The sequence below is a fragment of the Amblyomma mixtum genome, chromosome 5, assembly GCF_055824585.1.
Source record: "Amblyomma mixtum isolate Tamu chromosome 5, ASM5582458v1, whole genome shotgun sequence".
Taxonomy (NCBI): Eukaryota; Metazoa; Arthropoda; class Arachnida; order Ixodida; family Ixodidae; genus Amblyomma; species Amblyomma mixtum.
The window spans coordinates 134,973,086-134,989,951 of record NC_143016.1 but is presented as its reverse complement, the minus strand read 5'-3'; the positions used below and the strand labels follow the sequence as shown (position 1 = coordinate 134,989,951).

Here is a 16,866-nt window from a genome sequence, read left to right as displayed (position 1 = left end):
AGCGAGACTGTTCGGCTGCTGCACCGATATGTGCTGATCGGTATTTGCAGCTCAAAGCTTCCATTAGTCGACCAATTCAGCATTGTACAGTATTTACACGATTTTAAGTCGACCTATTTTTTTTTATTTGAAAATCCGAAGTGGGGGGCTCGACACTCCTGCGCGCGAGAGGATACTACTTTCACTGAAAATGGGACTTTGTATAAATATAGAAAAAGCCAGACCATCAGATACAGGTAACAAGAAATACAGGTGCTGCCGCCACTTGCCATTTCCACAAGCAAACCATGAAACAGTCATGCCAGTTTTTTTTTTTTTTTTCAGGATGCAGATCTCTGAGGCTAGTCTACATCACCATTCACTCCCGAAAAGTTAGAGTCCTTTTCGATACTTTTTTATCAAAAGTATGATATGAGTGGAGCGCAAACAAACCGTTCCAGTTTTAAAACTAATTTCCTCAACCAAAAACACGTCTTTTGCCAAAGAACAAACAAAAAGGCCACAGAAAGCCAAAGAATCAAATTCTACAAAGAACAAAACTTTGAGCCGTCCTTAGGAGGCGTTTGAATTCTGTGCTGCAAAGCACTTGCACAAGCAGCAGCGGGAGACCCACCTGGTTGGCCAGGCCGTGCAGGGGTCCTGCCAGGCCGTTCATGCCCGCAGCCAGAGAGAGGTATGGGTCGGACAGGGCACTGCCCACCAGGTGGGTGGTGTGGGCACTCACATTGCCACCCTCGTGGTCACTGCAGCCAGGGAGAGGCAGGAAGGACAGAACATCAATGACCATTTCACCACATAAAATACCTTCACCTTCACTGTTTCGGTCAAACCTGCCATTATCAGTGTGGCCCACCAAGTGACCACACCTCGGTAAAATATCGCTTATTTGTTTTAACTGCGCAATGTTTTCTTCTTTCAGGAGTGTTCCGTCATGTTTTATCATTCTTTACACTCTCTCCAGTGGGTCCTTAAATGAAAAGACAAGCTCTCTCTGCCTTGTCAACCATGTGCTTTTAGTTTTTGTCACTACCGTATAAACGCGTGCAAGGGCAGCACTTTCTTTCCAGATTCGAATGCCAATATTTGGGGTGCGGCCCATACACGCGATGTGTAGGAAAAAAATTTTTTTTTAAGTACAAACACACCAATCAGGGAATGAGCGGCATTTATTCTACATTCAGTCATCACTCGAGGAGTATTTCCACTCTGAGCTGGTGCTGTGCTCTGGCACACGCTCGTCCCAAAAGAAGCCACACGGCATGGCCGCTGTCAACACGCAGCCATTGTTCCGCACATCCATCACATAGCAGCTCTTCCAGTTCGGGAAACTCGCACGGCTTGCCTTGGAAAGCGCTGTCTGCAGCTCGTGTTTCTCAATGCATCCTTTTCATTGCATCATCGGATGCACTACTTGGCCAAGTCGATTTTCTTGCCCATCGCACGCTTTCCGTGTTTGAGAGCTAACAGACATGTCTCAAGGCACTTGCCCATCGTGCTAAAACTAATACGCTCGGCAGTAGCACGTGAAAGCCATAACAACGGTGGACCTAACACGCCACAAAAAACTGCAGCTGGTGATACTGATGCCGATGTGGACAATGGAGTTCGCGGTGGAGGAAAAAGTTGACGACGACGATGACCCACTGCCTCGGGCACCGTTCATGGATGGCGCTTGGAAGCTCCTGTGCGCGTGCACGGCCTCCGCGATCAAGTGCAGAGTTTCTTGCAGCCAGAGCTGATTGCGGAGGCCACAGCCCATGCGTTTAGGATATTCCCGCGTGGATAATGAAAAGTGCAGGTGTGACCCTTACATGGATATTTTTTTTTTTTAACTTTTCCTGCAGGAGAACGGGGTGCAGCCCGTACACGGGTGCGGCCCTTACACGCGTTTATATGGTATATAGCACCACAGTGTCCTACATTTCTTAGGTACAGCAGCAACCGTGATCTACTAAAACTTTCGTTGATGAGGAGTACATCACTGTGCCGTAACAGATTTTGATGTGGAAACTAAAAGAGATGCCACTCTATATTAAAAATGCTGCCTGGCGGCTGAGATTTATATTAGTTTTGGGTACAGCACTTTGGGTACAGATGTGCAATCGCTATCGCGTTTGCTGATCATGGCTTCCAGCATCGGAACACATTACTGATAATGGCAAGGTTTAACTACAGGATGTTGCTTCAGCTTGTTTTATGCATTTCACGATGCCAAATTAAAATTATAAACCCTTGTTTCTTCAATATTACAGGGCTCGATTCCTACAATACGAGGCGAGATCTTTTTGTTTCCATCATAACCTCATAACATGTACTGGACAGTTGTTGTAGGTAGCGTACATCTGGCATGCAACAGTGCACATAGAGGGCAATCAGAACTGGTTGTTCTGTAAATGTGACCACTGCGGTTAACGAAACATTCACTGAAAATCAGCGAAGTCAGTTTCGCATGTTTGAACCCGCAATTCATCCTTTCATTTACCATTCCCTGCTGCTCTGACAGTCTCTGCCCAGCACAAAATTTATGAGGTTATCCAACGAGGCCGTGCTGTGGTCCTCTCGGGAGGGGATGCACACAAACACACACAAGCACCTGTGGATGGTGAGGTAGAGGCGCATGAGCTCGGTGAAGTTGGGGTCGTCGTATCCCAGCATGGCCGTGAAGTTGGCCGACCAGTCCTTGGACACGTCAATGGCCCCAATGCTGCTGCCATCGCGGAACAGGTTGCGGTAGATGGTGGCCGCTATGGGGGGCAGCTTGGCCAGCAGCGCCATGGTGTCATCGAACGTGTGCTACAGAGGGGGACAAAACGAGAACGATGGGCACGAGGAAACGGTCACAGCACCCCAAGTAACCGAAAGAAGGATAATCCAGCACTCCTGGAAGCAACGACATCTAGGTTAGTCGGCGGCTAGCTGATAGCAAGCTGAAAGGTAGTCTATCTGTCCTTGCAGGAGCACAAACACTTGTACAGTCGACGACTGATTTTTCGGACTCCAAAAATTCGGACATGCTCGATTATTCAGACTGCTTCGTGGCACCGCCACTCTCCCCATAGACCGTAATGTATAACAACTGCCGAAAGTTCGGACATCTTGCAGCCTCTCGTTTGATTTTTCAGACACTCCTTGAGCCAACTCGACCGGCAGCACTTGCCGCACCGACGCTCACCGACGCGCGGTTCACTTCGCTCAACGCCATTTTTGTTTTGAACTGAGCCTCCTTGCTGCCCCGCGAGGTGGCGCTACTGCAAATTCCCGCTCATCATCATCGTTTCCGTGTGGTTCGGTAGCGCGCCGCATGGTGGCGCGCCACACCAGTTCTGGCCGCAGCTTAGTAAGCCATCTCAAGGCAATCCAGGAGCCGCTTTGTTTGTTTATCCAGCAGCAAGCCCGCGAGAGCGCCGTGGTAGCACGCAGCACTGGAGATGCGATATTAGCCTAGGGCGGCTTACAGCCGGCGTTTTGTCATCGAAAGGGGTCTGTTGAACCCCGAGTAGCAGTATCAAGACGTTTCGTTGAAGCGCGCGTGAGCATTGACTTATGCAACGCCAGGCCGGCGGCAGCAAGCCCGCGAGAGCGCCGTGATAGCACGCAGCGCTGGAGATGCGATATTAGCCTAGGGCGGCTTACAGCCGGCGTTTTGTCATCGAAAGGGGTCTGTTGAACCCCGAGTAGCAGTATCAAGACGTTTCGTTGAAGCGCGCGTGAGCATTGACTTATGCAACGCCAGGCCGGCGGCAGCAAGCCCGCGAGAGCGCCGTGATAGCACGCAGCGCTGGAGATGCGATATTAGCCTAGGGCGGCTTACAGCCGGCGTTTTGTCATCGAAAGGGGTCTGTTGAACCCCGAGTAGCAGTATCAAGACGTTTCGTTGAAGCGCGCGTGAGCATTGACTTATGCAACGCCAGGCCGGCGGCAGCAAGCCCGCGAGAGCGCCGTGATAGCACGCAGCGCTGGAGATGCGATATTAGCCTAGGGCGGCTTACAGCCGGCGTTTTGTCATCGAAAGGGGTCTGTTGAACCCTGAGTAGCAGTATCAAGACGTTTCGTTGAAGCGCGCGTGAGCATTGACTTATGCAACGCCAGGCCGGCGGCAGCAAGCCCGCGAGAGCGCCGTGGTAGCACGCAGCGGTGCAGATGCGATGAGGCCCGACGGCTCTCGAAACGATGTGGGGGAGGAGGCAAGTAGAGGAGGTGGTGAAAGAAGGAACGGAGAAGAGGAGGAGGAGAGGCGGCGTTGGGCGAGGAGACATATGCAACGCCAGCCCGGGATCAGCCAGTGCATGTAAATAAACGATTTCTTTCTCTTTTTTTTCTGAATTTGTTTTTTCGGACACCTGTTTATTCGGACATTTCCGCGGTCCCCGTGAGGTCCGAATAAACGGTCGGCGACTGTAAATTGACACAGGCCGAGTTCTGTCCCTTAACTGTGTAAAATTCTTGCAGATGCTAAGACTGTCACGATTTTTTAGCAGGTGATGCTGCATCCACATTGCATTCCTTCCTCTAAATATACTGTTACACATTCCAATGAAACGATTATTGCTAATTCAGAGCTCATCCTGTTGACCATGCTCTACAGTACAACATGAAACTAATACCACGCTGGCTGAAACTGCGAAGCTGTACTTGCTTGAAACTTTGTGCATTTTACGGCCCAAAACTGTTCCTAGGTTGCGAGGGAGAAACTGTAGCAAAGGGCTTTAGACAGATTTCAGCCCTTATGCGAGTTCTGCCATGCGTACCGTATTTCAGCAAACCAGTGTCTTTGCATTTCACCTTCATCAAAATGCACTCACCACATTAAAGTAGTAAACGTACACACTAGTGCTGAGTAACAGAGCACTGCACTCACTTAGCTCTGGAGCACGCGGACTGTGCCGAATCTATGCGACTTGCACTGCGGCAAATTTGTATGTTCTAAATTTGTTCAGCTTGTTAGCACACACCTTTCTGAAAAATGTCAGGGTCACATACAGAAGTACAACGAAACATACCTGTTTACCACAGAGAGGCCTCAGAGGCAAACCAAAAGTGGCCTCTGTCAGCACACAATCATAACATCATTAATGACTGTATAATGCTGTCCCACACTATAAGAAGAAACTGTAGTGTCAGGCATAGCAAGCCTATGCTAATCTCTTCCACAACTTGCTCCAAAAGCCATTGTCCCTGCACAGTGAGCTTAAACAACAAAATACAATTGACCCTTGTTATATAGAAGAGGCTAAAAATCGAAAAATAGTTGAAATAGCCGAAATTCACAACATAAAATTGCACCAACACACACAAAGAGCAGATAAATTTAGTCAGTGAAGCAACTGCAATGCATGTGACCTTTAACAGTGTAGAGGGCAGTTTCTGTAAAGTTTCAGCAGTTTTTTTAAAGGTGCTGGCATGGATTCTGGAAACAAGCTAACAAAAAAAAAGCCTAATGCCACTTAGATTTGCTTCCCTGCACAGCACCACCAGCACACACTGGTGGCAGGCCAAAAACAGTCTACGGTGGGTGCCCTGAACTAGACCAGCGTTGTGTGCAAAATGGGCACCAGAACGAAAGCTGCAGCCATTTTCACCACTTTGCCCCAATCCCTGCGTTCGTCTGCAATGAGCCAATGACAATACAGCCATCAAATGCAGAGCTCGTGAAAGCGGTTGCCGCCCATCTATACACGATGTGACACAAGACTTGAGCCATGTGGAGCTTTAGAATGTGCACAAAACTACTGACCCTTTCGGTTTATGGTTTATGGGGTTTAACGTAGACGCCGTAGTGGAGGGCTCCGGAAATTTTGACCACCTGGGGTTCTTTAACGTGCACTGACAGCGCACAGTACACGGGCCTCTAGAATTTCTCCTCCAAAGAAATTCAACCGCTGCCTTCGCCATACTGCAATTAGAAGTTGAAGCGATTTTTTTCGGTGAAACTTTATTTTTTGGCTGCTTTAGCAGTCCTAGAGAGAGCGATTTTTCGGACAGCATCTACAGTATAATCTCGTTACTACGAACCTCACATTAACGAATTTTTCATATTTACGAACTTTTTCAAAATCCCCGCCAAAATATCTATATTTTCAATGTAAAAATATTTCACTACTACAAATTTCAAAATACCGAACATTTCAGAATAACGAGCATAATATATTTGCCCACCTTTATAAATGCACCTCATTATTACAAACTTACCCCGGAGAAGTGAGCCAACTCCCCGAGAGGCACACGCTCTCTGTTAATCGCCAAGGGCAGGCATCCGATACAATCCAGTCCAATCTGAAGCCGCCTCGCAACCGGAAGTTGGCTCGTCTCTCCTCCTCCGTTTTTTTTTTTTTCTCCCACGGTGTGCATGTGACTACCTCCGCGCTTTTCTTTTTTTGTGTGCGGCCACCGTGAACGCGAGGCCTAGTCGTTTCTCGCTGCTGCGTGTTGACTGAGCTGACGATGAATTCTGTGGGCGCCAGCGTCAAGATGAAGCGACGGCAGTTCACGCTTAAGGAAACACATCGTTGCTCCAACCCTTGGATCAGGGGATTATAAGGTGCGTAAAAACAGAGTTTCGGAAGCGCCTGGTGCAGCACTGTTAAACCTGCGGCTCAGACTTCCAACAGCCATAAATGTTCGCCAGGCTGCCGAAACGGTAACTGGGGTGTGGTGGAACGTAAAGGCCTCGACCATCAACAACTGCTGGAGGAAAGCTGGCCTTGTGAAATCGCCGCTTCACACAGAAGACTGCGATGACGCTGATAACACGGATGACGGCAGTGCAAAAGAGATGCGGACTGAAGTCACTGAGAAACTTTCTGTAGACTCTTCTGTAAGTTTTGCCGACTACGCCGAGTCGGAAAATGCTGCCCTGAAGTCAGCAGAGCTGACTGTAGAAGACATCGTGAGTAGCGTTCGTGAGTATGAAGAGCGCGGCGAAGAAAATGAACTGGACGACGATGTCGACTCGCCGCCTGCAGACCAAGCGGACGAACCTGTGTCTAGTGCGGAGGTTCTTGCATCCATAGGCAAACTTCGCACATTCATCGGACGTTGTAGCGATGTGCCTGATTCTGTGCACCAAAAAGTTGACGACATTGAAGAGTTCGGCCTGGGACGCCTGTGTCGCACCCGCCAGAATCACGGATTTCTTCAAATAAACGAGCGCTGAACCTCTCGTTTGCATTCCTGTTTGAAAATTACATAGCTTGTCGTGTGCCCTTCCTGAAGGTACAGTATTTTCATTGTCCAGTAATACTACTACCTTTTTTCGCGAGTCTTTCGTTATTACGATATTTCAAAATAACGAGCGACTATTCGCGACCCCGCGAAGTTCGTTGTATCGAGATTTCACTGCATAGTTTAGGAACTCCTTTGAGGAGCATTTGTGGTTTTGTTCTTCAATTGTATCTGACCATCTGACCATTTTACTTCTGGCCAATATTTGTTCACTGCATTAAGATAATGCGCAGGAGTACTAGACAGCATGCAACCACCCAGCCCACGCACCTCCCAGTAGGTGGCCTTGGGCACGCCCTTGTTGTAGGCCTGGACGAACTTGCTCTCGGTGTTGCAGGCGGTGATGGCGCAGCTCAGCTGGGACATGGGGTGCACGTGCGAGGGGAAGTTGTTGAGCATGGTGACCACGTGGGAGGGCAGGTCGGCGTTCTGGGCCCACGTCTTGGACACCCACTTGACCTGCTCCGGAGTGGGGATGTCCCCCGTGAGCAGCAGCCAGAAGAGGCCCTCGGGCAGCGGCTCCTCCCCGCCGGGGGCCTTGGGCAGCAGCTTGCGGATCTGGGGGATGGAGTAGTCGCGGAAGGCAATGCCCTCCTCGGGGTCCAGGTGGGACGTCTCCGTCACCAGGCCCTTGATGCCCCGCATGCCGCCGTAGATCTGCAGGGTCAAGTGCAGCGTCGTCAGCCCTCTTTGCACTCTCATCATCATTTCATTCCGACATCAACGTTACAGATGCTGAGGACTGTGAAACAAAAAGCCTCTAACTGGGCTTGACGGGGTTCACGGCTCCTAAAAACATGGCACTGGCAACAAAACTAGGATACAAACACAACGCGTCAGACATTGGAGGATGTGGTACAAAATCAAGAGATAAGCAAAGACAATTACACGATGAGGAGAGTGTTTAATGAAGCATACAATATACGGTGCAATGCAGAAAAAGGTAGAAAGTGCAAGTATTACGGCTATGAAACAACTCGTTTGTTTAGAAGCGACGGGAGCATATTCATAGCATCTGGTAAGCATAGTTAATGCGTGCTTGAGGTATTTCCCAGAGTTCAGTACTGTGGGTATTCTGTGTTCGTTTAGGAGTGAGGTTTGCTATGCCGTCTAAAATGTTTTAATTCTGTTTAATCCCGTAAAAATAACACTTGAAAAGCATTGTTTTATAAAAGTCAGGAAGTGTGATAATGTTTAGTTCTTTGAAGAGAGGTGCAGTGTGGCTATTGTATGCAGCGTTTGCAGCTATACCAACGTATACGGACTTGGACGTCCTCACTGGGAACAAAAAGTGGCCCTCAGCGTTTTGTCATCTTCCAGGGAGTGTCTGCAACAGCTGTTCCAATGCCTCCTCAATTTCAGTGCCAGCCAGGGATCAGCTAATCTCAGCAAATCAAGCACTCTACTGCTACGCCCTCTTTACTCTGCCATGGAGAGGGTACCCAACTGTGAGTGACATGCCACAAGAAATGGGCAAATTTCTGTCCTCATTTTTCATCGTGAAGTAGTCTTTTATCAAGAACTTCCTAGGCATCAGAAGAGCAATGTGCGGGGCTAGTTGGTAATGTATTTAAAAGGAAGAAACAGCGCGAAGAAATACGAACACAGGAACGCTCGTGTGTCCGTGTTTCCTCACGCTGTTTCTTCCTTTTCCTAGGCATGTCTGAAGCTTACACTGCTCTCAACGAGTGGTGCCACACCATTGACGATTAAGCGGCCAGAGGTGTCCAAGGGGGACTCATTGCAAAAAGAACGAGGTGAGTGGAATTGAGGCATTGGTTGTACTCTGTTCCAGCCGGGGTTCCAGCTCCAAGTACGGCGTCAATCAATTACACCCAGACCACATACATGAAACCACGTGAATGCAGGATCAACTCTCGTGACACCTCACTCCTAAGCCTTCACTGGGCAACAACTGAACACAATTGCTTTCGGAGCAACTAGCAACCCAAGCAAGATCCCTATGCAGTTCCTGTGGTAAGAAAAACCTCAGCAAATGGCTGGAAGCAGAAACGAGGCCACCACCTGCGCAGAAACATTTAGCTCCCAACCCACAGGATCTTTCTCACACAAGAGTGCCAAAGGCATTGCGTGTGTTTAGACAAGGCAAACAACATTAACAGAGTGCCGGCATGCTAGCCACGACCACAGCTTGACTTCACTAACAGTTTCTCCCTGATTTTGCCATTTTAGCCCAATTTTATGTTCTTCAGCACACCAAAGTTAGCAAGCTGAACTCGGAAGACACATCTCCTAGGGTCAACTCCAACGGTGCCAATGGTTCATGAATAACCATAAATAACCATAAGCTTGCTGTCCCGGTTAGCTCAGTTGGTAGAGTGACTGCTCCGGTGTAGCGGTGGTCCCGGGTTCGAACCCCGGACCAGGACGAATTTTTCTTTAACTACGAAGGTTCTGAGAAAGCTGTATAGCTTTCCTTTGTAGCCGTATGGCTGCACTTGGGTGGATGCCAATGAGTAATTACTCCCTTATTACAACCTTGAATAACGTATGCAACCGGTGCATTCCGTATGTCAAAGTCTTCCGTGTGGATCGAAAATTCCAAAAATGGCTTACAGTATATATATACACAGTTTTGTTTTTTCCTTAATTAAGTGCATGCTACCAAAAAAACAAAATGACGGCCAGTAAACATACAGTGTGACAATTCTTGAATAATTTATCACTGAGATTTCGACTGTAGACTGTTTCCTTTTCTAGGAGCAAGGATCTGTGCGTGACATCACTTCTATGCACTTGAAGCAGCACGAAGGTCTATTGGGCTAGAAAAACCGCGATTGTTGTTTAATTTGTTAAGAACATAGTACATGCAAGTGCGCTACACGATCTACTATGTCACAATGCCATCAACGAATAGCGCTGCAATGATGGCAGCTTGAGCCAGTGAAAATATTAAAAACTACTTCAAAGTCAGAATCTGTTGGCTATTTCTGTGTGCTCACACCTAGTTGAAACGATCATTAAGAGTATAATAAGCATGTTATAGCTTCTGCAACCACGCACATTTCTGTTGCTGCTCCCTCAATAGAAATACATTTGCACTGTATAAACTGAGACAGTTCAAACAATGCAGAACTCTGTTCAGACATAGTGTTCATGTCATCTCTCATCCCACTGTCCTCATACAAGTGACCTAAAAGGCACAGTAAGAGCACATTTCGAAAGACTAGCTGCAATTTTTTTTTAAACAAAACTGTATAATCAATAAATGAAGATAAGCCACACATGTACAGAGCTCCAGTTTTTTTTCTTTGACCCAAATGGGAGGTTCATTACAACCAAATAAAGGTAGTACACACGGCAGAAAAGAGGACTTGTTGGTTGCTGGTGCTCAACGATGTGTCAACAATGTATGTGTGTATGCACATGCAAAAGCAGGACACAATCCTACAAAGTGTCTATTCCTTGCTCTGTCCAGTGCTTCTTTCTTTGTGCACCGATAACACCCTTAAAGGTGCACTGAAGAGGAATCTGAACTTGTCTTTTTGCCATGGGAACTTGATCTACACGTTCCTAGCATTCTTAGAAACTGCGACTTATTGCCCTGTATGGCCGATTCCCCTAATTAAATCGAATTAACGTCCGGCTCCCGCCCTTTTTTTTTAAATTCTGCCTCGCACGGTGGGCGGAGTCGACCAACGCGTGGAGTGCCTTTCACCCAGTCCCGTGGCGGCTTGCCGCTCTGCCATCGGCGGAGTAATACGTAGTAGTCCGTAGTAGCAAATAGTCCGCGCGTATATTTATTTCTGCGGGCTTATTTTGCGGCTATAGTATCTGCGAATGAAACTATTTATTCATGGAAAGCTAAAAACAAAATAAAGCGAAAGCAAAGCCTCCACGGAGCTGGCTGAAGGAACTTCACGTGTTGGTCGACTCCGCCCATCGTACGAGGCAGAATTAAAAAAAAAAGCGCGGGAGCCGGACGTTAATTCGATTTAATTAGGTGAATCGGCCATACAGGGCAATAAGTTGCAGTTTCTAAGAATGCTAGGAACGTGTAGATCGAGTTCCCGCGGCAAAAAGACAAGTTCAGAATCCTCTTCAGTGCACCTTTAAGCAGCATGCAATAAACATAGGATCCATTCAAATCGCAGCTATGATGGCAGTACACTTAACCAAGGTGTATCAGAGCCCGTGTGAACTGCAGTGAGCAGTCGTACCATGTCAATGGTGACCTCGCCCACCACCTGGCTGCCGCACTTCTGCCGGAACTCCTTCACCTGGCCCTGGAACGTCTTGATCTTGTTGGCCATCAGCCCCTTCAGATCCTGCACACATCCACTCCACTTCATTGTCGGGAACATACACACCAGCACCATGACGACAGCCAAGGGGGCAGAAGCAGTATGGAATCAAAGCTCTCACCGTGATTCAAAAGAACTATAGCCTGCACTGCTGACACGCCTTTTTACACACTGTCATTTGTACAAACATCCAGGCAGCAGGCCAATACACTTGGCGTATGGGAAGAATTTGTCGCCACTATGCGCAGAAAGCCTTTATGGCAAAGTTACTTGCACAAAGGTGCACACTATTTAAAGCCCCGTATGATGGAAGAAGCTTAAGCAGCATTCTAATAAGCTGCTAACAACCCACGTGCCTTGAAAGCACGAGCACACTTTGAACAAAAGCATCATCATCATCAGCCTGACTACGTCCATGTCTCTCCAATTAACCCTGTCCTTCGCCAGTTGTGGCCACCGTATCCCCGCAAACTTCTTAATATCATCCGCCCACCTAATTTTCTGCCGCCTCCTCCTATGTTTGCTTTCTCTTGGAATCCACTCCGTTACCCTTAAGGACCAGCGGTTATCTTGGCTTTGCATTACATGCCCTGCCCAAGCCCACTTCTTCCTCTTGATTTCAACTAGGATGTCATTAACCCGCGTTTGTTCCCTCACCCACTCCGCCTGCTTCCGATCTCTTAACGTTACACCTATCATTTTCCTTTCCATAGCTCGCTGCGTCGTTCTTAACTTAAGCTGAACCCTCTTTGTTAGCCCCCACGTTTCTGCCCCATAGGTGTGTACCGGTAGGATACAGCTGTTGTATACTTTTCTCTTCAGGGATATTGGTAAGCTACCATTCATGATCTGAGATAACCTGCCATATGCACTCCACTCCACCCCATTCTTATTCTTCTAGTTATTTCCCTCTCATGATCCGGATCTGCGGTCACTACCTGCCCTAAGTAGACATATTCTCTTACTACTTCCAGCACCTCGCTACCAAATGCAAACTGCTGTTCCCTTGCTAGGCTGTTGAACATTACTTTGGTTTGCTGCATGCTATAGCCCACCATTCTGCTTTGCTTGTCTGATTGATCATGCTTTGCAGTTCATGTCCTGAGTGACTTAGCAAGGCAATGTCATCAGCGAATCGTAAATTACTTACGTATTCTCCATTAACTCTTACCCCATACGCAAACACAAGGCCCTTTTCATAGGGGCTAGACACAACATAAGCCACAAATCAAACTGCATATTGATTTTTCAAAGCTGACTACAATGCTTTATGTGATGCAAGCACTTTGATGTTCATCACGATGTGGAGGTAAAAGTAGCCATCCGTTATACAATGGCTTTGACACCACTATGCTAATGTATTAAGAATATCAGCGACCATTACACTGCAATGGTGGTTAACTGAAAAGATCCAACCGGTATGGAGAAATGCTCCAAACATAACACAATTGCCTGACTGAATCAAAACCCTCGCTAAACTGGAGGAAGTGAAAACTTGTTGCCAGGGGAAGGTCTGAAAAACTAGCGAGACTGCCACCACAGAAACTGTGCAGTTAAAGAAAAATTCATCCTGGTTAGGGGTGCATGCCAATGAGTAATAGGGGATATTCAAAATTCCGCAAGTGTGCTTTCCCGCATAACAATGTTGCCCCCAACAAGATGGCGGACCATGCGTTTCCAGCTGAAACAAAGCAAGACTGGTTTTTTGTTTGATTCTTCCAAAATACGTTTTTCACATTCTATCCACACCTTTAGCGCCTGTCCTGAAGCTCATGTAGTTCCTTTATAGCGAAGTCGGCCATCTTGTTAGGGGCAACATTGTTATGCGGGAAAGCGCACTTGCGGAATTTTGAATATCCCCTATTACTCCATTGTTACTAATCTACCCCCTACGGGGATTCCCTTAAACACCTGACTAGCAAGGGTGCAATTTGTAACTGTTCAGACTATCACATCTAAAGTACAGTGTTAAAATGCTTCTTTTCAGTCTTTACCAAACATTACTTCCATTTAATTTTCAATTATTATGAACCATTCAATTATTATGAACATTACGCAATCTTAAGTGCTTCTGCTATGCAGCACAGTAAAAATGCACATTTTTGAAAAGAAAAAAAATAACCACAAAAAACAAATGCTTGAAGACTGCTACTCACTGTAGAATCTGCCGAAATATTCCTGGAAAATACTGAGAGTGCTGGGAGGCATTTCTGAAAGTGAAAAAAAAAAAAAAAGAACAGTGGTTAGCACATGAAAGAAACATAGCAAAGAAAATGTTACCACATGTACGGTTTATGGGGTCCCAAAGCGACTCAGGCTATGAGCGAATCAAATTCGCGTCTTTCGGTTTAGCAGCTGAGCACAATAACCACTGAGCTGCTGTGGTGGCCTAACATATGCTGTAGTACCACTACTAGTTCGTCATTATTACCATATCTATTGCTACACTTTGTAGCAGCTATCCTGCCTCTTCAGAGGTCAATAGATGCAAACTATTGCTGACATGCACAGGCCGTAATTCCTTTAAAATACAAAAAGGCAGGAAGCCACTACAAAATGCAGTGCTGTTGATTAAAACCATGGGGATACTTCACTCATCTTATGGTTTGGTTTGGTTTTATGGGGTTTAACGTCCCAAAGCGACTAAGGCTATGAGAGACGCCGTAGTGGAGGGCTCCGGAAATTTCGACCACCTGGGGTTCTTTAACATGCACTGACATCGCACAGCACACGGGCCTCTGGAATTTCTCCTCCAAAGAAATTCAACCGCCGCGGCCGGGATCGAACCCGCGTCTTTCGGGTCAGCAGCCGAGCAACACAACCACTGAGGCACCGCAGCGGCTTCACTCATCTTATGAGGGGAATTCGACAGCGTTAGATTTCACATTTGTTGCAGATTTTCTCGCAACAACTTCTGTATGTGTGTCAGTTTCTTTGCAATTATCGGTCCATCAGCTGTCATATCCAGACTGCTAGCTGTAGGAGCAGGCACAATGCTGTGGCGGTGCCAATATCTGCGTATATCATTTTTTTGTTCTACTTTTTGATTTTGATTCTCTATCCAGGTTCCTGTCTAGAAATTAGGTTGCTCACAGCCTGGTGGGCAGGTTGTGAGGACGTCACAAGGTCATGTGACCTATCTCAACCAATCAGCACATTTTGTGGGCGGAGCTTCCGCATGACAACTCTAACGCTGCCGTACAAAAACACAAGGCAGGGTATTTGCCAGTGTGTAGAAACAAGGAAGGGCATTTAGGCAGGAAAAAAGAGACCCTAGGAAGAGGAGCCACACTGAAGTTAACACTCCCAAAAGCTGCCTTTCATGGCAAGCATACATAATACATGAAGATGCAAGTCTCAAGTCAAATGAAAATGTATATTTGTTTCCCCGTGACACATGAGTGCCGCCCAAGTAGCTAAAGCCTACAGGAGAAATTTAAAAGCACAGAAATGTACACTTGCGCAAATCACTGGTCTCCAAAAGAGAGGTGTGCACATTCAGGTGAGGTGACTCTATTTCATTTATTGTATTTATTTACTGAATTCATTCAATCATTTATTTATTTATTTATTCATACATCCATCCACTCATTAAAATAGTTTGGTTTTATAGGGCTTAACGTCCCAAAGCGACTCAGGCTATGAGGGACGCCGTAGTGGAGGGCTCCGGAAATTTCGACCACCCGGGGTCCTTTAACGTGCACTGACATCACACAGTACACGGGCCTCTAGAATTTCGTCTCCATAGAAATTCGACCACCATGGCCGGTTTCAAATAGTTTACAGATTCCGGCTGGAGTATTATGTGAGGTGGGTTCCGCATGAGAAATGTGGAAATTAAATAAGCAAATTTAACATCATAAAGCAATCGTAAAAAATTTAACAACCAACCAGAAAAGGGAACGGAGAGAACAGACATTTCACGACAACAGGATAACATTTTTTTCTCTAAAGATGACAGGGTCACAAACCTCATTACTTCAAAACGACCTATGCAACATTTGTTTCTACACAACATCTTTCTCACTTAGGTGCTCCCACAACTCCCAAGCTAGACTAGCGCTGTGAAAAAAAGATGAAGGCCAGATAAAGGAATTATCAAGCAGTGACAGGGCCCCAAAGTACAACAAAGCTCTGCACAAACAGATTGCCTACAAGCTCAGAGCTACACACAAAGTAAGAACATTGTTACCACTGTGTGAAACCTCCTCACGAACCGCTGCACACATGTACTGGGTATGTGACTTAAACATAGCTCCAAAAACTATCAGTTAGCCCTCTGACAGTCACTGCCATACATGTATGGCAGCACGGGTGTGCCCAACATGGTTCCTGCCACACAAGTACAGAAGTAATGGTGCGTTCAAAATTTTGCACCTAACGGGAGTGCAAAAACAATTTTGTTTGTGTATCTATCTTGTGAAGGAAAAAAACTTTGCAAGGTAATGCAGCAGTCGCAGTTTTCCTTTATCCACACACATCGCTTGCTCTTGCGACAGTGCGCGAGAGATTATTTTTATCTGGCACTTCACTTGGTTTACTGCCAGCACTCCACTGTGGTGTTATCGCTCTCCACTTTTTCTGCTCAGTTTACTTCGAGACGTTCTGTTATGCACCGTCATTTTGTTATGGCACAGCAGTGCACGTTCTCCAACACAAGTGATCCCTTAAGACTGAAACACAATCTGTAGTAATTTTTTTCATTTTTGCATTGAATTTAGTCACTTCAAGGATTAAGAAGGATATGTCTAAAAAGACTGATCCCTAGGAGGCACCCTTTCTCAGAAGAAAAAAAAAACACAGCCAAAGGGTTAAAGGAAAAAGAGGAAAACAGGCTGGAATGACACTCTTACGTTTTTTACGTGTATATGCTTAAAAGACAAAATATGAGTCCTGAAATTGGAAAATTAAAATAAAATTCAACCTCGTGCTCATTATTCCTGAGAGTGGCTACCACTCTGTCAAGCCTGATTAATCTTTTACTTGACATTCCACAAAGTCACTTCTTGTAGGCCACCTTGAATATTAAGAATATGCAACAGGCTTTATTTATGTAAAACACAACAGGACCTAGTTAATTTGCTCCATTATCAGGTTTCATATTATTGCTGAGCCTAGAATGAGACAAGCTTAAGTGAGCAGGAGTTTGGAGCAGAACAATTGATAAGCACACTACATGAAAAGCAACATCAGAAATCATACAAAGTGCCTATCGTTACCCATCTTGTATCAGTGCATTTTAACATTCTTATTAATAACTCCTCCTTTGTCACCAAGGGGAACATTTCCCCAACACTAGCAAACTACTGCGAGATATGTTCATTTTCCCGAGAACACAGCCATGCTTGATGTAACGCACAACAACAATGTAATAAGTAAC

General features: G+C 46.4%; 1 protein-coding gene across 1 annotated transcript in view; it reads right to left on the bottom strand.

Annotated features, from left to right (window-relative positions):
* Positions 1–16,866, bottom strand: part of kdn (citrate synthase) — a 33,440-nt gene that overhangs the window by 5,084 nt on the left and 11,490 nt on the right. The window contains exons 2-6 of the mRNA XM_089546062.1: positions 13,643–13,696; positions 11,403–11,510; positions 7,492–7,878; positions 2,594–2,793; positions 614–743 (exon numbers count right to left, since the gene is read on the bottom strand). Of these exons, the coding sequence (XP_089402188.1) occupies positions 614–743; positions 2,594–2,793; positions 7,492–7,878; positions 11,403–11,510; positions 13,643–13,696 (879 nt within the window). The remainder of the gene's footprint in view (positions 1–613; positions 744–2,593; positions 2,794–7,491; positions 7,879–11,402; positions 11,511–13,642; positions 13,697–16,866) is intronic.